Source organism: Amblyomma americanum, chromosome 8, assembly GCF_052857255.1.
Source record: "Amblyomma americanum isolate KBUSLIRL-KWMA chromosome 8, ASM5285725v1, whole genome shotgun sequence".
Taxonomy (NCBI): domain Eukaryota; kingdom Metazoa; phylum Arthropoda; class Arachnida; order Ixodida; family Ixodidae; genus Amblyomma; species Amblyomma americanum.
The window spans coordinates 102,639,807-102,666,817 of record NC_135504.1 but is presented as its reverse complement, the minus strand read 5'-3'; the positions used below and the strand labels follow the sequence as shown (position 1 = coordinate 102,666,817).

Here is a 27,011-nt window from a genome sequence, read left to right as displayed (position 1 = left end):
TGCGAAAAACTACTTCAATCTGTAAAATTCTTCTAGATAACACATGTTTTGAGATATTAGCTGCCAAACGTTGCAGTGCTTTGGCATAATTATTCATGCATTGCAGGGGCGATTGACGCATATTTCCTTGCTTGTATGACACCGCTGCTGTGTCGGCTATTTTTTGCATTTTCACCTCAACACTCGCTCTACGTCATTGACTGATGATTTGTCCAGTCTCGTAGGGAGAGGTTCGCGCCTATCGTCACCGGTATGCATGCGAAATTACGCGTATCAAGCTGAAAATTAGGAAGCAAATATCTCGGAACACATAACACATACGTGCTAGGAGAATTGTGCCAAGTGGGATTCTGTTTGAATAAGACGGTCTATGAACATACAATGTAATCATAACCGCTTATTGGAGTCAATAAAAATTCAGTAAAGCATTTTAGTGAATATTGTACCTGAAAGCGACAATTATCTTTACAGCTTTTGTCCCTCTTGCCGATTGAAGTGATTTTCTCACGCCTCCTGGTGATTAATTTCAATAAATCTGTAAACCATAACTTTCATAACCGTGTGCAATGCTCAGCAAAAGTGAGCGTCATTGCCCGAGTGTAAAGACTTTTTGCGGAAATCATAGCAAAAGATAAAGGATTCTCCCCTCCTTCAAAGATTTAGCGTGTGCTTCAAGTATCACCTTCTTGTCTTTCTACCGAGTGAGATTATACGTGACCACGATAGTGATGACCCAGACTGCCTGCGCGTTCTAGAAAACGATCTTTGGACAAAGGAGGCCGCAGTGATGAAGGCGACGACACAGGTTAAAGCCGACAGCATCCGAATTTTTTTCGTTTAAAAACTGGTAACAAATATTAAAACCGCAATGTAGCGGCGAGATACCGACCTGAATACTATGGGGAGAGAGCTTCCCTTGATACTACACACTGTCTCTTAATTTCTATCTAAGCTGAAAGAAATCTTTGTACGGCATTCTATATGATTACCGAGTCGGTCGGCCTTGAGTTGGTTTCCTGAAGAACGCTGACTGCCTCAGTAAAGAAGACGAAATGCCCGTTGTCGGAAACACTTGTCTAGTAGGTTTCTCCGATTTGAAAACCAGTAAGAAATTTTTTACATAGCCTTTGTAACGTGGACACTATAGCGTCTGAGCATAATTTGTTGGGTAGGATTTCTGCTCCCTGGTTTTCAGTATTAACGTTGAAGAGCTAAAGAGGACACCCAGGTCCCATTATACAGTGGTCGCAACAGCCTTTGCTTTAGGTCTCAGAGTGGATGCAGAGGTAAGAAGATTTGGTGTCCCATCTATTTGGTGGGCACTGGTGTTTAACTGAGAAGGCTGCCATCGACGTGGGTTTCGCCAGGCCAAGTATGCTGTGCTACATTTGGCGTCGTTGGCTGCAAATACATGTCCGCTAGCAAACAGCCGCCCCCGCTTTTGCTAGCGAGCTAACGTGAATACTCTAGGTTCTATAAGAGATCATGCTCATCACTCGGATTTAAACATGACCATCAAGAACAACGAATTGGGTGAGCTGTATCTTTTTTTGAGTGTCAGGCGCGTCATTACCCCATTGGCTTGTTAGCTGCGCAGATCTCTCCACATTATACCAGTCGAATGTCGCGGATTAGCATCCCGACTGCGGCATCCCAATTTCATTGGAGGCTACGTGAAATCTCGCCCAATTCTCTGCCAACTGAGCGCTGACATAATAATTGCGATGGCCCAAAATAAATTCAGAACCTTTCAATAAAGCGTTTCCTATAGCCCATGGGCTAATTGAACAGGCTGAATCGGAGATACCAGCATGCTCTTCAGCACCAGCGCTAGGCAGCAAGCACATTCCTGGTTGGTGCTTACGCAGTTTCTATAATGGGGTGCAATTCAACAACTGAGCACCAACAGGGGCATTTTTTTGTGCTCTTTACTACCGTTTAGTTTACTGTTCGCCTCGTTCCACTGGATGCAATATTTCAGAAGCGTTAGTGTCCCTGTTCTCCATGCTGCATCTCCAGGATGGGTTATTTTTAAGCTCGCAATGATTGAAACCCCTATAATGCCCAGCTTTAGCATCCAGAAAGCATAAATTTAAGACAAGGTGCTATCGATCACGACCCAGAAATCGTAACTGTAACGTTCAACTAGTCAACATTAAAACACTTACCATTTAACGGGGGAAACTCGGCGCCGAAGATGATGCAGAAAGGGCTTGCGAACAAAATCGCGTAGGTGCTGTGAATAGCTTCAGGTAGCGGGTAACCGACTGGAATAATACAAACCTCTTAGCGTTTTATAAAGCGTTTTCAAGAGATTAGGCTGCTTGTGAGGAAAATACGAAAGAAAAAATACTCTTGGGAAAGTTTCAAAAAATTCCTCTAATCATAAGCGTCTTGAGTTGAGTCTCTCGCGGTCTAGTATATTTGGCAGTATTATGAAAACTGCGCTATAACAGGTCGGATATAATTTGAACATGAAGCAAGAGCGGACACATTTTTATTTCGTAAACCGAAACCACACTTGAACTAATTAGGAGAGGCTGCAATGTTAACTCACTTTTACTTCGTTTCTGCTCTTTCTTTAGAATTAGTTACTTTTTGAGAAAAAACTGCAATCAATATTGCCACGAAATTAATGACAGGAAGAAACAATAAATCTTTGTGGCACCGCGTGACATTTTCTGATAGAAAGCAAGTTTATTTTTATAAATCTGCTCTGGAAGACTAAAAAGAACGATCTGAATCGCTTCAAAAACGTAAATCTTTGAGTACGTACTTTTACACTTATTTAAAAGGCTGACGAAAAAACTGTTTTGTTCGTCTGAGGCTTCTGATTAGGACGAGTGCAATAAAATAGCAATACTTCTACCAGTGTATCTTATAATGATCGCCCTTTGCGCCCAACGAGAAAATGCTGTGGAAACAAGGCAATGGCAAACCTTCTTGCAATGAAGAACAGCGTATAGAATCACCACTTAAAAGCCACTCATCATACTGGCCACATTTTTGAAGACGGAACAGGCCAGGAGCAGTTACGTGCTTCATAAGGTGGGCTAATTCCTCCGTCCGCAAATGATCGAATTGTTTTTAGAACGTTTGAACCGTGCGACACTCTGCAGCAGAGCAAGGTTCCGGCAAGCGTCGTTCCCCTGTCAATGAGGTGAATACTTTTCGAAGTATCGGTCATTGAGTCTTTTTTTTGTCTTTACAGTGCTGTGCTGAATGCACGTCGCTCTTTGCTTCCGCTCCCACATTATAAATGGTTTACTGAAGCCTAACAGTCGTGGTTTTATAATTCTTTGCTTTTTTCTGCGCTGTCAACGTTCATATCCTTCCCGATATGGAATAAAATTACTTTTCGACATACTTTTGCCTCAAATATTCGTTTATTTTTAGTAAAATGAAAACAGGCCTGAACAAATAAACAGAAAAACACCTGGTGCTTTGGAAATAGATGTACGCATTACTTAGAGCAGGCAGGTACCCAGTGAGTGGAAAGATACAGTCAGGCCCACCAAGGGGTTTCTACTCACTTGCGTACACGCCCAAACTGTGGGCGAGAAAAGTTACCGTTTGCCGTTAATAACCGGGATTTACTTCATTCCATGCACATCGTGAAAATTTCGGGTCCAATAAGAAATGTTTCCCAAACTGCAGTTAATGGCATGTAGATGAAATGTAACTCCAACCTAGCCTTCAAGGCAATCGACAATCCGTAAGGCTCGATTTGCATTTGCGTAAAGTAGCATTTACATTTCATAGTGCATGACGTAACACACCACAGTAAAGACGTGCATGTTCCTAGGTTAGCACCCATGCATAAATCCGAATTAAGGGTGCCATATTCTCAAAACACGCTGTGACAGTGCAATGTGCACTATTCTATGCAACCGCCTTAAAGGATCAAAGAGCGCAGAGTCCATCACTAATCAAGAGTAAAAGGTATTCATGGGCAGTTATTGCTCAAAAAGCTGCTAAGGCGTGAAATATACAGGAGTTCAAATGGCGTATATAATAAACATGGAAATAAACAAAAGCCCGAATTTATTTCTTTGAAAACTTGTGCCTGAAGAACTTTCCGCAGACAAAAAAAAATTCACCAAGATGAGATTTTGACGTGACCTGTATTTCAGTTTTGTGTCTGTTGCGAATAAGTAGCGATATATGGTAATTATAATTTAGCAGTAAAGGAGGGAAATATAGAGGACCTACAAAAATGACTGAAGGCAGTAAATATGAGCGACGTAACCTTATGTGGAATGCAAGAAGTGACGGTGTTCTGCGGTATATTTTTTGAAAAGACGTACGCTAGTTGTGGTTGTTTCTGAACCGAAGCAAGACTTGTTTCTTGAAGCGTGGAGTTACTTTGAGTGCTGTTTTATTTCTTTATATTCTTACTTTCAACCTTTTTCAATGCAAAACTATCGTTCCATTATTGTCGATGTTCTGCACAAACTTCATGTAAAGCTTACCACCTATTTTAGTAGAACTGCCGCTTAAATGATTTCCTCTTGTTCTATAAAATAAGCTTTTCGGCTAACTCCTCCAGGTCTGTTTTAGGCAGCCAGTCTGTTCTCTTGAACTGACTGCTGCCAACACTTTTTGTTTTCGCTTTTTGCTGCCATCTGAAAATAATGCTTCTCAAATTGTTTTCACTTCAAGCACGTCTCAAGTCACTTCAAACACGTCTCAAGTCGTAAAGTGTTTTTTCATTGCCGCAAAATATATAGAATATTTTAATAAATCATTCGTTTTAGCTAATGAGTCGCTATTAACTTCTAGAGTTACACACGCTGCCAAGCCAGTGTTGCTAAAATTTTGTTGAGTAAAGTTTATGAGTGCAGAACAAGGAAAAAAACTGTTACTGAGCAATGCAGCGCCGATATTCCAGATTTTTTGCTACTCATCAAGAGCATATGGGATCAAAAAAAACCGCCCACTGTGAATATGAAAAAGACAGAAGGGACAAGGAATAACGCGACTCATCGCCATAAAATGCAACGATATACGCGAAATAATGGCACAAATAAAAATTCAATACCGAACCGAGGCACAAGATACACAAACAAAATATTGATTAAAGCAAATGAATTTATTAAAGGCGCAAAGTAATAAAAAAAGAAATTAAATAGCTCAGATGAAAGGCAGCACGGCTTATATCTATGAAACGCTATGAAAAGTGGCCGTTGCTTTCTCCATTTATTTGTTTTAAAACTCCGCTTACACTTATTTTCTTCTATACTCGAAAAAGCGAAGGATTCTACTGCAATTTTTCGACCTCCTATTTCCAGTTTTTTTAGATTTTAGATCTGTATTTGCTTACTTCGTTGCAGTCGTGTAATTGGGGCGTTATATCATGTGTTCATCTCGTAGTGGCAATGTTTAATACTTGTGCTGCTATAGCAGATAAAGAAACCGATCTATTTCGGCCCAGATTTTTGAACTACGATAGAACGGCTAAAAAAGGAAATCACAATTCGCAAAAGTTCTACGACTACTGTTCCGCGCATAGGACACGTTTGGCGGGAAAAAACACTGCAATCAAAAACCTTGTCAATCCAGCGTCCCGTGCAGCTTATCTTTTTGCAGTGTGAAGGATACGGAATTGCGATTTCCTGCAGTGGTTTTCCTCAACCCCCCCCCCCCCCCATTAATCTGGCATAACTTCGCTCTAAAAAACAAACATTCGGGCGCATATACCAACAAGCCAAGCTCTGTTGTTCTTCACTTGTTTTAAAACTAATTGCATCGTAAAACTTCATTCCGATTATTGCTTAAATACTCTATTCGGCCGGCTTCTATTATGCGTTGAAGCTCTCAGCCTCTTTCAGTGAGAATGAAGGACTCATACCTCGATTATGACTGTGCTATAGCGGATAAACAGAGCAAGCCGTTTTCGTTGTGTTGTTCTGCGTTTCAGTGTGGCTTGAATCAGGAATGCGTAATGTGTTTCGGCGGTCCCTACCACCATTCTCAGATTGTTGACATTACTGTGACCTTTCCTCTCCCTGGTGTGCCTGTTCACGGGCAAGAACTTCACCACACCATTTTTTTCTGTTTTATGGTTTATGGGGTTTTAACTTCCCAATGCAACTCAGGCTATGAGGGACGCCGTAGTGACGGGCTCCAGAAAATTCGGCCATCTAGGGTTCTTTAGCGTGCACATTGCACTGTACATGGGCCCCTATATAATTTCACCTCCATTGAAATTGGACCGGCGCGGCCGGGGTCGAACACACGTTTTTCGGGTCAGCAGCCGAGCTCCATGACCACAAAGTGACCGCGGTGGCCCACAGCGTTTTGTTTTGGCTTATACACGGGATTTGGTTAGTCGAACTGATCTACCGCGTCTACCCCATCACTCCGGGACCGTCTCCCACGCCTGCACGTAAAACCTATTCAGACTCGGTGGCACTCTCTGCGTATAGCAGCGCCCTGCTTATGAGCCGCTTCTTCGCTTCTGTTACGGCGCCCTGTATCTACGAAGCTACTTTGTCGTCTAATTTGGATCCAGCAATATGTGCCGCTCTATCGCTCACAGCTCTGGCTACTATCCCCGCAGCCTTCGAACTATTTCCCTCTTCTGTTATAAACTTTCGGTAACTTTTAGACTTGTCGGAGACCGTGCAGCATTGGCGAAAGTAAAACGATACTTATTTTTTTTCGTACTGCATTGCTCGCGCCGTGCCCGAAAACTTGCTGCCGTGGTCGCGTGCGCGTGGCAGCATGATAGTCAGGACCCTCGACGTGAATGCGGGAGGATCTTTCTTTGAGGAGCAGCATTTAAGAAATCGCCGCATCCTTTCTATACACCACTTGGAAAATTGGGCCAACAAATATTCCTAGAGAACTAAAAAGAATAAGTTTGAAGGCGTACGGTGTGACAGTAAGACGAAAAATAGGTGAGTTCCTTTCAGTGAACAGGGTATTTACTGACTTCTGGATCCTCTCTACACTGTTTACACATATTTTCTGAACTGTGGAAGGCTCAGAAAGGCATCAGGCGCGCGACTGAGATCTGCATTTAACACTGCAGAACGAAAGTTTGTTTCGCAAACGTTAGAATTCGTACGTTTAGTAGTGATTTCCCTTCATTAGAGTCTTACCACATGTGTAAGTGGACTAAGGAATGTTCTCATATATTGTGGTTGATATTGATGGCCGGTAATTTGTACGGTTGAAAAATTGGCATCATTTTTTTCGTGGTCACAACTTAAGGATGTTCCGTTTTTATTCTTTTTCATTTCCTCAACAGTGCCAGTCGGCGACACCTGATAGAAAAATTGACAGTCCCGTTAATAATTTACTGCTCTAGTCTGCTATAAGAGTACTTAGAGGAGGTAATTTGTTGCCATTTCCTGAAAAATAAATACGAGAGACCGGGTGCTGAACAGTTTGTCGTTTTGTACACTGGATATAGCAGGATTTAAAGAAGGGAGGCAACATAAATGATTTCAAGACAAAATTAGTCATTAGCAATAATGAAATTTAAGCCATAAGATACGAGCGGGGCAATGCTCTTACGCATATGATTCGCAAAGGCAAAGCAACAGAGGAATTGTACACAGAGCTATACAGGAGCCGAAGTGATCAGGGCGCTCAACATGAAGCCGCAGGTTTGGAGAAGTTGACGACCTGCAGGTCACGAAGCAACAGCCAAACAATGCTTTGCAAGCAATGCTAAGAAGGAAATGTATGCTAATGATCAATTGAGCGCAGCTTTATTGAAATTGAGCTCGTGCAGCTTCGCTCTCTGCATAGGAAGTGCATCAGGACCAGTGGCGCATCTGAAGCTTGGACGCCTGATAGGATACACCTAAATCCAGGTTGTGCCATGGACCTAAAAAAAATCTCAAATTGATTAGGATTCTTTGAGCGGTAGAGTTAGAGCAACCGTAGACTCCATTCAACTATTCTACCAGGCAGAATTTCCGAAAGGCTACTCGTGAGTAGATCAGATTCACTCCATCAAGCAGATGATAGAAAAATTCCGAAGAATATAAGCATCCCTTATAGAGATTCTTCGAAGATTACGAGAAAGGATTTGACTCAGGTAGAACATCAGTGGTCATAAAGATATTGCTAACCAAGGTGTGGATCATACATATGTATTAACACATGAAAATACCTGAAGCGACTGCACAGCGGCTATGCCCCTCCAGACACTATAATCACGAAAGTAAAAGCGAGTAACCTATCCCCCACCGTACTCTTTTAAAGGGGCAGGATATGCTGCCCAACTCTCGGGGTGGATTTCCACGACTGAAAATAATGAGTACTTGTGCTTGGAAACGGAAACAAATTTTGTCCTCAAAACATGAAAAGTTCGAGCACTTACGATGATTTTAACTGAAATCTATTCCTCCTCCATTTTCTGGCCTCAAGAACTCCGGTACCGCGTTTAAAAGTCCACCGATCGCTAACTGCATCATGTTACTATGCTTCGCAATGTAAGTACAGCAGGATAAATCTTTAGCTGGCCTGCGTACCGGCGTCTTTTCTCGTGCTCCTGCGGCTTAAGACGGAACAAACTTGAGAAAATATCAAATCTAAGCACAGGCTCGCTAGGCCCGTGCTTAATATTGCGCTTTCCGCAAGGTCGCTCCGTGGCAAAGTGCAGGAGTGCGGAAGAAGCTGCCGCCGCCCGCGCTTGCTGAAGATTATGCCGGCTGCACACTTTTGTTGTCAACAGTAAGCATTGTATATTTATCTAGTGATTTAAATGGAAACAATGAAAATTGGTTTTTGGGGAAAGGAAATGGCGCAGTATCTCTCTCACATATCAGCGGACACCTGAACTGCGCCGTAAGGAAAGGGATCAAGGAAGAAGTGAAAGAATAAAAAAAGAAAGAGGTGCCGTAGTGGAGGGCTCCTGAATAATTTCGGCCACCTGGGAATCTTTAAGGTGCTCTCACATCGAACAGCACACGGGCGCTTTAGCGTTCTGCGTCCCCCAAAATGCGGCCGCCGCGGTCGGGTTCGATCCCGGGGACTCCGGATCAGTAGCCGAGCGCCTTCACCAATGAGCCACCGCGGCGGCGTTAGTGACCGAAATCTTCTGCAGGACTTGCGCTGACGAAAGACCGTCTCCACTCTCCTTCGACATGGATTAAGAGTAGGCATGCGAAGAACTGGACTGGGAGGAGCTGGGGGTAAAATGTGATGAGGGGTACCCTAGTAATGCGCTATAACCTAGCGACACTGCCTTTATTAGCAACTCAGAATGTAGTTCGTAGCATTTTTATTGAACTAGACATGTAAAGCGGAACTGTAGGCTTTAAAGCGTAATCTTATTATTAAGAATGTTCGAAATTCTTGGTACAAAAAAGTTTACAGTAGATTTTTCAGTTTGTATAAGCCTTACAGTACAAATCGAGTTCTACTATGAGCTCCGGCCAATAGATGGCGAGTTACAGCTGCTTTGCCTTTATTGACTGATGTACGCGACCTTGTGAAGACGAGATTCCGATAGCCCATGCTCAAGGACTAATCCGCAACGGTCAAGTGCTCAGCCTGTGCGTTCGCAGCGCATCAGGATTTCGTGTTTTTGTAGGTTTATCTCTTAACCAGTTGTTCACGCTAATCTTGCGCGAAATGGCAACTCTGTCGTTTTCATTACACTGGTTAAAATCCCCTGGAAAAGCAAGAGATTACTTACAGATATGGGCAGTCTCTAGTCTCGGCTCATTTGCTTTACCCGGCAGCGTTCTCCATTCGAGGACAACATTGAATCGCCTGAAATATTATTTTACAGCACATTGTACATTTCTGCGCCTGTTTTATGTCGTAAAAGTCTTTTCGCGAGATAACTGATCCGGAATTATTATTAGCCTCTAATTATTGTGATGCACCCAGGTGACCCACGTTTATCTTCGCGTTGCGGATGAGTACCCGTACTTTTTGTGATTAATATTGATCTGCTCCACATAATATTGAATAGGTTGTTTTTTCTACGCCATGTGCTTGTTTACCCAATGAACCCTTCTTGCTTTGTTCTGTTTCAGATTCGTTTTACATCGGCTTCGCAAACAGAGGATAAGAAGATTTTCATTTTCCCGAAAGCATTTTCAGCAGTGAAAATAAGTACTCGTAAAACCACTAAAAATTAAAAATAGAAATATGCAATTTCTATAGGCTGCTTACCTGTATATCCAATTATTCTGAAACGAAAAAAAAAAGTTTCGTAGTGAAAAAAATTAAAGAATTTGCGAAATATCATTGCAGAAACAGCGCTTTCGTTTGCCAATATGTTATGAACAATCTCTAGGAAAAATTAAAATTGTGTAAAAGTTATTCGGTTCAATGCTTCATCTATTTTTGGCCTTTGAAGACAACTACCACGGCAACACAATGGCACCTTCAAAAAATCCTGATTTGTGTTTTTGCACTGAAGATTTGTTTTCGTATAAAAATAGCGTAACTCCTCATAAAAGCACTCCCCTTACTCAGTGCAATGACAGCAATATGTCCTGGTGTCGTTTACACCAGACGTGTGTGACTCCATGAAGCAAATTTATTTCTTGACGAACAATGCATATGCATTCAAAGCTGTTTACTCATCTGATTCAAACATGGAATGAGGTATGCAAAATTAAATAGCGCAGGTAAAAAAGTTTAAGTACACAATTGTTGAAAAACACTACAATAAAATTTTATAGACCTATATTGTACAGAACCAACGAATTTTTATTTTTAACAACGTATCCTCGTATCCGCGTGCAAGGTGAAAGACTCGACATATTTTTGCGCAAGGAATATTTTAAGCATGCAGACAATAAAGGCGAACGCAATGCGAGTGCTATAAATTTCAAATAAGGTAATCAAACATATAGCTCATTAATACTAAGTCAACATCAATCCGTACATCTACAGCAGCCGAATAATTTTGTTTTCTAATCTATATTGCAGGTAGATTTGACTTAATGCACTTATGCCCTTCCGAGCTGATCTGACGCCTTTCAGCTGTTATCATTATAATCTATTACCATCTGAAACCTGCTCCCTAAAGGTGACGAAGCGCATTGTTTATTGTACAATACTGACAGCATACTGGGGCACCCACGGATATGTTACTGCATCCTGGATGTAAAGGAAGACAAAATATTTTCTGACCGAATCAAGCGCACTATATATAGACAAGAGTATTCTGTATACATGGATAACGGAGTGCATCTCTCAATCAACGAAACATTAGTGTCATTTCACGTGAGTAAAAATTAATTTCTTGAGATGGCGTGGGTCGTTCGTGCAAGCAGATTGGTGATATTATTGCGAGAATTTCTTCCAGTCCAGAAGATTCCGATCGCTGCATCACTGCTCACTTTACCCTTCTATTGCTCTCATCATTCTCAAACACCTAGCCCAAATAATTTACCTTATACATCGCAGTATTTTGTCACAAAAGAGTGATCAGAAACGTCATACTGATTTCTTGTGTCAGAAATACTGATCAACTTTACCTTAGACATTATTTCTTTTTTTCAGTTAAGAACGGCTGAACTGAACAATAAAGAACTGAATGCCCTAACGTCCTGTTCAAGCCTTCTGCACAGAGTCTGATCTTTTTACTTTAGTTTTGCAAACTATACACAACATGGCATGTCATTTACAATACATTTCTCAATGATCATTACGTAATTCTTATCGTTGATCTTCCCAGCCCTTCAACAAACCACACCTATACTTCCGACAACAACTGGAAGGACTTCCGACTCAATCTCAAGGGCGTCACCCACGACTAGCTCCACTACACCGACTGGATTCATTCTGTTTGCAACGCACGAATGAAAGCTTCAAGTACTGATCCCTTCGCCCTCCCTGTGACTCATACTGATCCGTACCTTCTCAAGCTCTCGAAGAAATGAAAACGCCGGCTTCGTACCACCCGGCTTCAGCCCCAAACGCACAACTCCACTTGCGCCTCGTCTCTCTTCGAGAAGACATTATCACACACTACTCCTCCCTACACAATGACGATCATAAACTTGTACGTGTCTAGCCTTATATCTTGTTAACATTCGAAAGTATAACGCTGAGACAAATCCGTGTTTAGAATACAGCAAATTGTAATATGACAATTTTAATATTGTAAAATTATAAAATGTAATATGTAATATGAATAAAGCAAATTGTAATATTGTAATATGTAATTGTAATGTGACTACCAAAAAATTTCATTTTTAAGATGAGCTCTATTAGACACATGTTCAATACCTCGCTCATGCAAAACTTGATACCTTTTACTAAATAACTAACCTTATTTGCGGATAAGTTTCTCTGGTTTATTTTTGCATTGACAGTTTAAAGCTAGGGTTCTCTAAATCTCTTCGTCATCTCAGAAACGCAAGAAAGCATTTCTGTAGGAAGGAAAACCCGTACCCACTCTCTAAGCTTACAAATGTGCAGCGAATGGTTACAATTGCAATATTTCGCTAATTCCACTTTAGAACACGATCTTTTTAATTTTGATACATATTTTATTACTTTATTATCATCAGTTATGATGACGCACAACTCTGAGATGGTGAACACCCTCATAAATCTAAAGATTACTGAACTTGCCCCCTATGTCCACATGAGGTTATCAATGCAGCCCACCCAGTCTTCCTTATTGTAACTATCAATATAATGCACTCATTAAGTAGACAGCGTAAGCAAAAATTCAACACTTTCTCCTTTTACTTTTGTTTAATTCCTGATACTGCATTATTTTGTGCATCTTTTCCAACATAGCACTTCTTCTTTCGTTGCATATTCTCTTTCAAACAATAGCTTTGAAAATAAGAATGCGAGTGGCGAGGATATATTTGAAACACTATTCCATGCCGCAATTGATTGTTTCTTTGTTTGGAGAAAAGCATGCTTAGGAACAATCCTTCATTCCTATCATCTGAAAGGAAGCTAAAAAATTTCCACTTTAGCACCAGAGGCACTAAGGATGTGCACAGTAGATGTTTTAATATATTCAACGGCGGTAAAACAGCGAGAGCAAATGCTATCAGCCAAATCTCACTGACCTGAAGCAGTAACACTCGCCACTGGCGGAGAGGACTTGAATGGTGAAAAGTTTCTTCTGGTGGCTGATCGGTATAGCAATTAAAAAAAAGACGCCTAGGAAACTGAACGACCGGTAGAAAAAGACTAAGCTAAGACAAACAATGACTATAGAGGTCGTACGTATGGAATAAATTGGTCATCAAAAGTTTGCAAAGCGAAAAACTTCGTAATAAAATTGCTTTTTATTTGCACTCATTAATCTCGAAGCAAGCCTTTTTGCAACGACGGTACTATTATCTTGAAAACAATATGAGGCGAAAGGTTCAATCTTTGTGTGTACTTTATCTGAACTTGTGGAAATATACTGAGCCCAAATTAGGCAAGTGCAGCGATCTGTCTTGGTTTCATATGCAGAAATATCGCCAAAAGCGGCCTTAAATCTAGTTCTGTAGAGGATACAAATCAACAAAATTTGTGTATTACTTGCTTTGCACTAATTTTGTTCAGTCAAAGGAGCATAAAGCAAGGATAAAAAGATATAAAAGAGGTCTGTGTCATCTGAATTGGTTGTTGAGAAAAAGTGCACCGAAACATGCCGTAAAACACACGGGAAGAATAGGACTTACGCTGTCCTCTTAACGCCACTATACCACCATAACGCCACTACTGAACGTACCCCACATCTCACTTCCAGCCTTTGGGCCTCAACAAGTCCTGGCATAAACTGTATTCCAAGACATTCAAAAGCACTACGTCAACATGAAGCTAAATTGTGTGGATGGTCTATCTGCAACATTTCAAGAAATGGTTTCGTCCATACCGACTGATCAACTACACAGATGATGACTTTAACCGGTAAACGGATTGCAGCAGGACACAGGAATCCACCAGAAATCTTCCGGCCAAACTTACTGACGTGCATATGCTGTAGTTTAATTGAACCCATAATCGCCTCTCACTTTATTGTCATCTCAAACATACTTTTTTCATTTTTGCTAACCATTATAACTTCCAGAAATCATTTTAGGCTACACAGAAAGATCGGAATTGACCACTTACCGGCATCTTAGCATACGCGCCATGTAACCCGATATTTTTTATTCATCTCGAGCTTTCGATCGGCTTGCCCGCTCCCGTTTTTACACAATTAATTGCAGTCCGTCTAGCCTCTATAACGCTGGCATACCTTCGTAACTTCCTATTCTTTCGCAAGTAGTCTACAGGAGTTAACAATTTCTCTTCCTCATTTATTGACAAAACGTCAGATTTGCCTTAGGGAGACGGTGTCCGCCGTATATATTTCATTATTTCTGGCATGTGTAAGTGACCTGTATACTATATCTCCCTTCTTCCCTACGACTTTTTTTTCTGGCAGCTACATCTTTTAGTGTCACAATAATTCTAGCAATAAATTGCTTGCTCTTCAATGTGTCCATACCCTAATCTAAATTTTGAGTAAAATATGCGGAATGAAGCTGGGCATTGTAAAAAAACATAGCCATCTCTCTTAGCCGAAACAGAGCGACATATAGCTAATCTTAGGATATACAGAACGCAGATTGTGAGGCATGATTGTATAAGTGTTTTGTCATCTACCTCACGCATCATCTTTTACAATGAGCATATACGTCACTGTCAATCCTGTGTCGGCAATTGTGAAACATCCATAAGAGCCTGGGGAAACGTTTCAACCTGATACCTTTCTGCATTCCTTAGAATTGATTCATTGGTGATATTAGCCACAGCGCCGTGCGGCATGAGGAAGTGGGGTGGGGGGTAATAAACATATCTCTTCAAAAAGAGCAACCAACCATTTTAACAGTATCAACATTGTTTGAAAATACATGACCTTAAGTACTAAAATTCACGCCTAAATAAACACGTGAACAAAAAACACAAGGATACAACAGAATTTACAACAAATGCCTAAAGTTGAATGCTGCAAGAAAATAAATCATTGCAAGTATTCGTGGAAATTTCATATGGATGTTTATTCCATTTGCAACATGTAGTTCGAAATAACAAAGTTTTGCTTAAATTACACAAGCGTGCGAAAACAGAATTGTACGAGCGATAACAGGCGAAGATGAAGACAAAGAATTGTCAGAGACTTCGCGGTGCAGATAGAAGTTGATGAAGACGACGGTGTGCAATGCACAGCGCGAGAGTGTGTTGGGAGTTTAATACGAGGAGTGATCGGCTGCGGCGATATCCTAGTGCTGGCGCTCAGTTGCCTGCGAAGCTGATCTATTCGCGTCGCCGCGGCTTGTATTCGCAGTCACGCATATTTTTTTTTATTTACTGTTTACTTGCTTCTTTTCCTTGCCTCAAACCCGCAAAGATTGATTTCACTTGCACAAGCCCACAAGCATTGCCAGATCTTCCTCCAGTTTGCACATCGAAACATAACTGTCGAATTTAAAAAGGACACCCGCAAAACTGATTTACATCATATGCCTTTTTTTGTTTTCAGGTCATCGTGTGAAAAAAACTAAAACATCATGGTGCAACTTGCACGGAATAAAGCCACTAGGTTCATTATGGCTAGCACTGGCCCACCTTTGCGCATAACACGGATCAAGGAATTCTGACAACACTCTCATGCCATTAGACATGCTTCGATTAGTCGTTCGTATATGCCTGTCTCCCTATCATTGCAGAGCCTGGATATATCCAGTGCCTCTCCAAGCGTCTTCAGGCACTTCACTTGGATTATACCAGTCGTCCCGGCTCCAGGTAAGCAATGCTCAAAAAAGGTGTAGTGTCCTGGCCCCATGAAACCATTTGAGGGCTGCTGATATTTGCGGTGCCTAGTTCAGTGTTTTTTTCCTTCTCTGTTGTTAGGTGTATTCAACATTAACTAGCTACATTTTCTTATCCTTTCAGAAACGTAGCCTAAAGTAAAAAGTTGTACGTAGTATTGAATAATAGCTGCCTGCACTGTTTACACCAAGGAACCGTTCCAGTAACTTTATTTATCGACCTTTAAAGAAAGCTACCACGTGATAACTTCTGGCTCAGATCTCTCTCCCAGTGTGCACCCAGCGCTGCGTTGGGGTGAGCGTACGTGAGAAAACTTTTTTCTTAATGACCTGTCTTTAGACGCTGGAGGAGCCCGGCTGTGACTTGGTGGCTTTTGAAGCGAAAGCTTCACTACGCCAGGTTTTAAAGAGGGCAGCGTAGTTCCTTTATGACATTGAAAAGTGTTAGAAGTCAAACCGTGGAGCAAAGTTATGTAGCCCTTGGAACAAAACCCCGTTGGCCATAGTGGGGCATATATTCCAAACAAAGACGGTGGGCCACCCCCAAATCTCTCGCCATACAAGGTGAACGTCAAAGTCAATGTCAATATCAAATTGAAGCGAAATATTTACCACGCCAGGTTTTCAAGAGGATAGTGTTGTTCTGTTTATGACTTGGAAAAGCTTTAGAGCTTAAACAGTGGAGCAGTCACGTAGGCCATGGTGGCGCATATATGCCAAACGAAGATAGTGGGCGACCCCTAAATCTCTCGAAGGTAAAGGTACAGGTCAGAGTCAAGGTCAAATGTTGAAAAACTGGGACAACTTGCGATGCTATATGATGCTGACGTATAAAAAGAATTTGAGTAAACAAGCACATCCATCATGGATATAGATACTCTGCTTGACAATGGGGGCGGAGCCACCGTCTGTGACGTCACTGGAGGACTGTATGTATATACCAGCGGCGAACCGGGGGGTGGGGGTGGAAACCGGTTTTGCGATGGAGGAAGAATATTCTGTCGTGATAACTCGCCGGAAAGCTAAGCTTCAACGTTTCAATGAGGCTAGGAAGAAACACCGTGCTGAAGAGACAGAAGAAGAACGTTTGACAGGCGTCGAGAAACGATGGAAGAGTGCTACTGGCGGAGGGGGGGGGGGCGAAGACACAGCAGAAAGCACTTCAGGCGGTACGTCTAACCAGTGACGCAGAGTCGGAGGTTTCTTTCGCTTCTCGCCAGGTTTATAGAATGCATAACCACAGCAAATGTTTTATTTTACGAGTTATCTTTAAGACGTGTTAAAAAAAATGATTCGCCTATAAGATACCTTCGGTTCAAAGATTTCGGTCAGCTGTTTTAGAAGATATTCTCCAATATCTGAAATCAAAAACTTTAAAATTTAGCACAATAAGTTTTCTGGATTAACTTAAGAGAAGGAAGATTAGATGTGGACACGCACATGTCCCTCTTAATACTCCGCAGTTGGCGCAGCTGGGCTAGCAAATTCCGCCATTTGAATGCTTGGTTATGCTTAGGACACGTGGTATAATCTTTACGGCTTCAAAAGCATCCATTTAAGAACAATTGAATTGTAATAATCTTCGCTTCTACGTGTCATCGCTTTTAGGAATTTTCTTCCCGCTGTGATCGCAACCATATCCAACTACCAAGCATTTCTCGACCAGCTGAGCATTACTACTTCAATGGGCTCAGTGCTACGTTACTACTTTATTGATTTTCTTATTTTTCCTATAACCTTATTATTTGGTATATTGTCATGCAATATATATATATATATATATATATATATATATATATATATATATATATATATATATATATATATATATATATATATATATATTTCTTCTTGTGCACTCAGTTACCGCTCAGTTTTTATCAGGCGAAGTACCTTTTGTCGGTAGTAGTGAGTCTGGCGTAGCCGTTCACCTCACTACATTACACCACTTCCTGCCAACTTATGATGCGACATACAAGTAATGTGGTCCACTCTATTACGCAGACGTGCTAATATGGTAAGGACATTGGCGAAACGTGGCAAAGTCACCCAGCGAGGGGCTTGAGGCAGGCACCATTTCCAGTAGCCTACGCTCTCGTAGTTGTGATATATTCAACTTCTCCTCTTCTTTCTCCTTTTTCTACCTTGAACATTTAGGCGTTTAGAGTTTTCCGCCTTGCACTATTGTTTGCTTGCTATCTTCCCTTGCATTTAGTTTTGTACTTTTATACTCACTGCTTTTGTAATGTATCGCTTTTATTTTTATTAATCGGTGACATCAGGCCCTGTAGATGTATATTGGAAAAAAACTTGATTGGAAAAACAGGTACGAAGAGAGACTTCCCTTCAGCACATAAACTCAATCAGATAGAAAAAAAGCCTACTAGACCTAAATGACTACCGTAAGCCATGGGCTTATTTCATTTCATTTATTGGTTTTGTTTGGCCAGTAGAGAGACTGCAAACAAGGGAGAGCAAGCTAAAGGCGCCTAGTAGCGCCTGACAGAGGCCTGCCCTCCCCATGTAAAAAACAAAAAAACAAAACAAAGTGGCACTTGGCAATGGTACAAAATTTCCATAAGTAACAGAAACTAGAAAAGCAGCGGATATATTGACAACGAAACAGAAATCAGTCATGCATAGAGCTAAGCACAACAAAACTAAGAGCAAAACATAACAAAGACAAAAACTGATTAGGTGAAAACACACCACAACTAGCTATAACAAAAATATTCATGAACAGATTTCCTAAATCTGACCTCGGACATATTTTGTACTGACAATTCTGTTAAGTATGGATAGGTGTTTAATGTATGAGGAATTATGTGAGTTAGTTTTTGGAACCCATAGTTTGTACGGGATTTTGATGCATGGTATTGAGGGGGCCTTAGACTGTAAGCTGTTCGGGCAATTAAATATGTGCTCTCGAAAGTCTGCCAGTTTCCTTTTATAAGGTTTCTGATATAAACAGCAAGCTTCTTGTGGTAAGCGGCCGTGATGGTTAGCAGTCTATGGTTGAGGAAGGAAGGACCCGTGCTCTCACTGTAATGTAAATTATCAATCGCCCGTACAGCTCTTTTTTGTAAAGTAAGTACTTTCACAAGATTGGTTGAGGTAGTCGTTCCCCAGATCAACAAACAAAATTGTACATGCGAAGAGACTAGAGAGAAATAAATTTGTAGTTTGAATTTTCGAGGCAGTATTGTGTGAAATTTATTTAGGATACCAACAGAGCGAGCCATTTTAGTGCAAACGTAGTTTATATGATCTGTCCAGAGTAAGTGTTCTTCAAAAATGACTCCAAGGAACATTGTAGAGCTGACACGAGTTATAGGAGCTTGTTCGAAGTGAATTTGGAAGTTGTTCGGAACTTCCTTATTTTTGGCTCTAAACAGTATGTACATTCTTTTCCTGACATTAGGTTCTAACCTATTTGATTTTAACCAAACAGACAGTTGGGATAACCAACTAATGGAGGCTGCTTGCAAAATATTACTATCTTGCCCTGAAAAAAATACGTTAGTATTGTCTGCATAGATTATAATGTTGTCTGCTGGACGAAGGTTGATGATATCATTAATATATAATAAGAACAACGTTGGTCCTAGAACGGAGCCCTGTGGCACACCAGACACAATCTGACCAATCCCAGATGAAATACCGTTAATGATAGTTGTTTGAGATCGGTTGTCAAGGTAGCTAGCAAATAAGGTTAAAGGAACGCCTCGTATTCCATAACACTGCATTTTTTCAAGCAATATCTTATGATTAACCGAGTCAAACGCTTTCCTCATATCAAGGAATATGCCAACTGTTAGCAGTTTTCTTTCTATGTTTCCAATTAGCTTTTCTTTGATTTCCAGAAAGGCGGCCTCAGTTGTTTTGTTTTTTTGAAATCCGTACTGTTGCTTGGAGATGACATGGTTTTTGTCGAGATATTGAGAAATACGTGTGTTGATTGCAAGTTCCGCAATCTTAGAGAAAACTGAAAGAATGGAGATCAGCCGATAATTATTTAAATCATTAATGTCACCCCCTTTATGAATGGCAGTGACACGAGCTATTTTCAACTGATGTGGAAATGTGCCTGTCGTGAACATTAGGTTGACTATATGTGCTAATGGTATCGCAATGACATCTGCTACTTTCTTGAGCGGGACTGGAGCTATGCCATCTACACCTGGAGCACTATTACTGCGTAAGGAGTGAATAATGGTAATTATTTCTGAGTCAGTGCATGGTAACAAAACATGGAATTACTTTGTTTACTGGTTATATAGACTGAGGCATCTTGATGTGGACCATCAGTTGATTTTCGTGGAAAAACAGATAAGAAATGCCCATTAAATTCATTCGCTAGGTCAGCGCCATCATAGTTCGCACCATGAATGTGGAGTGAGACGGGTGCATGGGTTCTGTTTTTACCTAGAAGATCGTTAAGTGTATTCTATGTTCCCTTCGAGCCATCAGACATGGAGAACTTTCTCGCGTAATAATCACTTCTTGCTTTTTTAATGTCAGCGCCCAACTTATTGCGGAACGTTTTGAATTGACGGAGAATGTCAGTGTCTTTTGTTCTCACAAAACGAGAAAAAAGTCTGTTCTTTTCCTGTATGCGGTCATATAGTTGTTTTGAAATCCACGGCTTTCTTGATTTTCTATGAGTTCTGTGCGTTGCTTGCGGAAATGCAGTATTATAGTATTCTTGAATAGTAGATATAAAATTTGTGTACGATTGGCATGCATCCTCCTGTCTTAAAATATTACTCCAATCTGTGCTAGCACAAAGACGTCGAAACTCTGATAAGCTGTTTTCACCAATTCTTCTAAATGTAGAAGTTTCCGGTTTACTCCTGTGTTGTTTTGGTTGACTCGGAACTATACAGAATATAGGCATATGGTCACTAATGCTTAATGTCAAAACGCCAGCCGGGACATCACTAGTGCAAATATTCGTAAAGCACACATCAATAAGCGTTTCAGAGTTATCAGTAACTCGTGTTGGTGAGGAAATTAAGTTCACAAATCCATAGCTGTTGTACAAATCTAGCAGATTTCTCGTAACGGACGTTTGACCCAGAATATCAACATTTATATCACCAAGAAAAACCACTTCATAATTATTAAGAGAGACATATTCCAAAGTTTTTTCAACAAAGTTACAAAACGCAGATACCGAACCTGAAGGCGGTCTGTATATACCTATAACAACAATTTTTCCGCAGCACAAAGACAAAGCTTCTACATCTTCATTCATTTCACAGCATTCAGGTAAACAGTGATAGCCGATTTCATTCCTCAAATAAATTGATAAGCCCCCTCTTTTCTGTTGTCGAGCCAAAGATACGCATTTATAATTATCAATGTTAGGAGCATCATTATCATTGCTAAACCAGGTTTCAGAAAATACTAATACATCCCACTTTAACCTCAAAGTTGACAGCAACACAACCATCTCATCTATTTTGTTTTGCAGACTTCGTGCGTTTAAATGAAAAAAACTGAGAGAATTGTTAAGAGACTTTCCAGAATTCAGCATGTACTTATTGAAAGAATCAATATTAAAATAGGTCATGATAGGTTTCTTTTTTCCCACAGAAGATCAGCGCGCATGAAAACCTAAGGCTACCGAATGTTTACCTAGTCGTCTTCGCAAGCAATGCAGATTGCATTCTCTCCGGTTCTGTTCCTGACAAATATTTTGCCACTTCTCTGCCAGGTATACTGGTAGCCACGCTGCTTTGCCTTTGAACGTGCCAGCCACAAGAGTCGCCTGTTGAAGGCGGTCAGGTTGTCAAAAAGGCGTATGTCAGATTGCTTAGCTTTCAGATCTTTTACTTTTGCTAGCCATTGATCTTTTGTTTTCCGGCTGACAAAGCGGATCAGCATAGGAGGCGTTTTGTCCTCATTTTTCCTGTGAGGAAGTCTGTGCACACCTTCAATTTCACTCTCAGTGACCGGATCAAGGCTCAAAGACAATGCAAGGTCGTTCACAGCAGCAAACACGTTTTCGTTCTCAGTGTATTCAGACCATAGATCTCAAGATTCTGGCGTCGCCCATACTGTTCAAGGTCATTTATTTGCCTTTTCAATCGACCCACCTCAGCCTCAGATCCCACCGATTCTACGACTTCAAGCCGTTTGTTCAGATTTTGTATTTCCGTATCGTGTCGTTTTTGCGTTTCTAGAAGCTCGTCATACTTGGCTGACATCATCTGCACTGACTGTTCAAGACTTTCTATAACTTCTTTCAAGCTACTTAGAGCGTCGACTTTCTCTTTCATCTGCAAGAGAACAGTTACCTTGGCGTTGATTTGCGATAGTTCAGCCTTGTGCTCACATGCCTGTTCATTTTTTGACTTTTCATTCGACTTTCCCCCTCTGGTTCTGACAAGTATGCAAGTCGGACACTTCCAAGTGGCCTTGGAGGCTTTCCCCTTTGTACTTTTTACATAGTCTCCAGAACAGTTTCCATTGTGGTAACTGCAACTGCATTCGTCACAAGTGATACACTCGTCGCCATCATCAAGGTTCTCTTTACATGCAATACAAATAGTATTCTCCGGCATTGCACGGGACTACAACAGAGGATAAAGTACTAAAGGCAACGAAGTAAGGTCACATTCGCACTACAGAATCATGGCAGCGGCAGCAGCAGCAAAGACGAAAACTATCCTTAACAGTGATAAGTATAAATGCCCACTAACCTGTAAAGTAGACGAACTCGGTCACGGAATGTCTTTACGCCGCCGCTGCCACTGCCAAAGTGACTGCAGTGCACTGGAAAACGAACGCCCCCCTGATGAAGCCGATAAGCAGCAGACGAAGCTGAATTCAGTGAAGACTAACGGGCTAATGAAAATTTGACGTTCAAGCCTTAGGACATCATCATCATCATCAAGCTTTTTTCGAAGGCGCATGCAGATTAGACAGAAAAAGTCTATAAATTCAGAGCTTTGCACTCCGCGGTTCAAGTGTAAATAAATATCTGAAAAAGGTAACTGCCCTCTGAAAGGAGTAGAATATGAGCCCGAATATTTCTAGTGTCATGAAAAAGGAATGGCTCCATTACTCTGCGACCTTTGAACTTTCTCATGCTGTAATATTTGTAGGACACAGTGGAAGTGAATTGTTTTGATGTTTTTTCACATAATGCATATATTACGAACACTAAAGAATGTTTTGTGCTTTGCCGAATGAAAGATTGCAGACTATTTTCTATGGACTGCTTTAACAAGATAAGTATCTATAATTCGGAACAACAAGATAGGCAACTCACCTTTTCCAATTCGTAAAATTCTATATTGCGGTGATAATCAGGGCCATACATGCCACAATATTTCGATTTCAAACATTTGACTTTTGTCGCGGTCTCCTCATAGCCTGACATCCATGCCATGTAAATATCGTCCGTGTCCTTGATCCACTGCATGAATAGCGGTGCCAACACCAAACACACTGTTTTCAACCGAGCATTAGTAATAGGCAAGCACTACCCGCTCCAACCCTCAACACATAAAGCAACGCGGAAAATAAACAACTCATTGAACCGATATCAACGGCTCCACGTCTGGCAGGCATGGTACAGACTATGTTCATGAGAATTTTAGGGGCATCTGAAAGCGTTTTAGTTAGCCATACTTGATGACAGGGGCTTTCCTATTCATGAAAACCAATTTAAATCAACATGAATCTTATTCTTAGAGCCTGCCATGCTTTTAACTACGCTCACACTATCGACCCTCTATAGGAGTTGGCGGCGTTTTCGCATTTCTGAAGGGCGTGCATGTGCATTAGCAGATATATTGTTAATAAACAGGAGCCGAAGTCTTCCTCTCTGTACACGCCTCTGTGACTTCGTGGTTATCGTGCTCAGCTTCTGACCGGATAGATGCGCCTTCAATCCAGCCCTGATTGTCGTGTATTGATGGAGACGAAATGCTAGAGCACCGAGTGCTGTCCACGTTAAATAGCCACAGGTGGCGGTAATTATTGAGACCCCTCCACTACAGCGTCCCTACTAGCCTGAGTCGATGTGCGATGTTAAGCGCCATAAGCCAAACCATTTTTCCTCTCTGCGTTCCACCTTACCAGTGCATATATGCATCTATGCAGAACGCATTAGGGTCAGTCGTAGTTCTACGGCCCGATCAGTTGGGTCAAAAACTGCATAGAAAAATTGTGCCCCTTCCACACAAGTGTCAACACTTCCGTAGGCTCAAATGATACTTGTACCTCTCAAAGCATAAAATTGTATTTATTGCACTCTAATCTGCTTGAAATGAGTCAGCGTTGCATGTTATAAGAAAAAAAAACACGGCTTATAACCAATTTAAAAAAAACGTCTTGAGAAAGTTTGCCTTGAGAGATTAGGAAAGCAGAAGAATCGATAAACTAGTCGGAGAAGCGGAAAAGTTGTCAGCCTGCCTGAGAGGGAGGAACTCGCTTAAGAGCGGGCTTCCTGCTGCTTTCAAGTAGATTAGCCACCCAAAGCAGCATATATCACAAGAAAGTGTAAGGAGCCCAGATTGGCAAGGAATAACCATTCAAAAAATATATGGAATACAATGCTTACCCTTTCTGGATTTCTGTGCCTGGCGACTGATGATTTATGAATTTGCGAAATTGGTTTGGCCGTGAAAGAGAAAAAAAAGACAAGGGAAACATTTTAAATAGCTCTGGCACAAAACAGCTTTAGGTTCTATTCGTGAAATAATTCCTAGCACCGGCCATTCCGAACGACAATGCGCTGAAAGCTAGATTGCGCTCTGTGGAATTTCACGAATGTAAGTTTTGTAAGTTATTTACCACCCTTTGCTCACCTGACGCATATATCCTGAAGAAATTACAGGATTGCACTTAAATCTGCTTATGAGCGCAAATGCGAAAGCCTTTCCCTGTCCTCTCATTATCCCTGGATTTTTCATTATGCGTTTATTTTCTGTATGTTTGCATCTTTTTCGTTTATTTTAAATTTTTTTGCTACTTTTCAATTTGTTTCATATATAATTTTCTATGCTTTATTTTTATCTTACTCTTATTATAATTTGTTTTTTATTTTTAGTTTAGTTATTTTACCTTCTTATTTATTTTTTCCCATTGCATATATGTTGGTTAAGAACTGTTGCTTAATCAGGTTTTAGATTTAAGTTTTATTTACCATAGAGCTCATGATTGACAATTCGTGCGGACAACTTCCGTTTACAAACTTGCGTCTACAACTTCCGTCCACGCCACTCATGAGCCAAGAAAGGCTTACGCCGTAATATATCGGTGCACTTCGAAGAGGAAGTGGACCGTTTAATGGGTCTTATGTTTTAGACACGGTTCAGGTGAGCAGATTTACTCTGAAACAAAAATGATTTTTTCTCTTCCCTAACACCCGGATCGCATCGACACAGCAATTATGTTTAATATACTTGTGGTTATGGTGCATTATGCTTGTAGCCAAGAAAGGCCTAATGGCAGACGCGGATGACACCCTGGTTATAGAAGATCAGCGCACTTGAATCAGAGCTGCGGTTTTGTTTTCGTACATACCATCTGTGCACAGTTGTCCACACATCTGCCTGGTCTGCTCGAACGGTGTGCTGTGTTGTGCAGCATTTATAACAATTGCTGCCTCATGCCCTGCCCGATATAGCTTTAGTGACTTCAACAGAATTCAACAACAGGGAGTTCAACAGAATTCATGGGAATGTTATTGATAAGGTCTTTTTTGTGCACTAGGGCTCGTGTATATGACGGCAGTGCACTCCCCGGTGCGCCTTTCGAGCGTGTGGCGACATACTTTGCGCACATTTCCGCGCAGCTCCACTTCGTTATCTTCAGGCGCATTGTGTAACACGGCCACACACTCGAACGCGTTAACGATTAAGCACAGCGCAACCGCTGCGTCAACCGAGGAATGCGTCAACAAAGGCGGCTACAAAAACAGGCTGCCCGGCTGGGAAGAAGGGGTGTTTTTATTTTCCACCCTGACGAGCGTAGCGTGGGTGTGACTGCCCGGTGTGAGTAGGAAGCCCGTTACGCTACCCAGCGCCTCCGGAAGCCCTGCTGCTCGTGCCCCGGCGCCCGGCCTGCTTCCGCGGCGTCCAGGGCTTGGTGAAGATGGACTTTCCACCGCATGCGACGCGCCCCCAAAAAACGCAATGTTTCAACTTCAACTTGCCGGTACCCGTCCCGGCGGACGACCGGATCGATGTCATCGAGGAGGTTGTCTGTGTCGGGGGGGGGGGGGGGGGGCTGCAGTATTTGGAGCACCTCGGCGGAACGAAGTTCCTAGCAGCAGTCAGTTCGAAGGCGCAAGCCACGAAAATGTTGCCCGCGGGCTCTCTGCACGTGGCCGGTCATCAAGTGCCGCTGGTTGAACTTGCTGCGCCAGTGGTGTTCGTAACGGTCCGGCGACTTCCACCAAGCGGGAGTGACGACGCGCTCGCAACCGCCCGGGGCCCCTTTGGCAAGGTCAGGGCAGTCACGGAACCCGTTTTTAAGTCAAGGAGCGATGTTCATAGTGGCGCTCGCCTAGTGAAGCTCGACATGCAGCGGGCGCCACCGAATTTTATTACCGTTGCGGGTCACCGCGCTCTGTTTTAATACCGTGGAATGAGGAACGTGTGCGCCCGTTGCAGCGCGGAAGGTCACCTCGGTGCCACCTTCACCGCCACTCGCTGCGGCCGTTGTGCTGCGTACGGCCACGCGGCGGACTCGTGCCACGCGGGCTGCAAGCGGTGTGGCAGGAACCACGTCACCTCGGACTGCATCGCGCCGCGTTCCTACGCGGCCGCCCTCGCAGCTCAGGGGAATACGCGACAGGCCCTGCACGAGGCAACCCCGGGCCCACGCCGGGACGATGTGGATGACTTCAACTCGACAACCACCCTCGTTGAGGGCTCGGGGGAGCCCGAGTCGCCCGGCACTTCAATGATGGACAAGGCGTAACCACCCTTCTCCGAAGAGGTCTCGAAGAACTTCACGTCGCCAGACGCCCTGTGTAACCTGAAAAATCTAGAAGCTGCCTTGTTTCACTCGCAGCCAACGCCAGCTCAAGGAGAGCAACGCGGTACGGAGACGGAGTCGACGACTCCATACGTCGCCCCACAGGACCCTCGCCTGGTCAACCCTATCAGCCAGGTAGCGGAACTGGTGAGGACAGCCAATGGGCCACAGGGCGCAAGCTCTGAAGCCCTAGCTCCTGCGAACACTTGTGTCCTAAATACACAACGCCCGGGCCACCGACCGACCACCGTGTGC

General features: G+C 42.2%; 1 protein-coding gene across 1 annotated transcript in view; it reads right to left on the bottom strand.

Moving 5' to 3' along the window:
- The window catches only part of LOC144100601 (uncharacterized), a 54,927-nt gene that overhangs the window by 1,226 nt on the left and 26,690 nt on the right, over positions 1-27,011 (bottom strand). The window contains exons 3-7 of the mRNA XM_077633493.1: positions 24,334-24,359; positions 23,038-23,184; positions 10,144-10,160; positions 9,659-9,735; positions 2,169-2,267 (exon numbers count right to left, since the gene is read on the bottom strand). Of these exons, the coding sequence (XP_077489619.1) occupies positions 2,169-2,267; positions 9,659-9,735; positions 10,144-10,160; positions 23,038-23,184; positions 24,334-24,359 (366 nt within the window). The remainder of the gene's footprint in view (positions 1-2,168; positions 2,268-9,658; positions 9,736-10,143; positions 10,161-23,037; positions 23,185-24,333; positions 24,360-27,011) is intronic.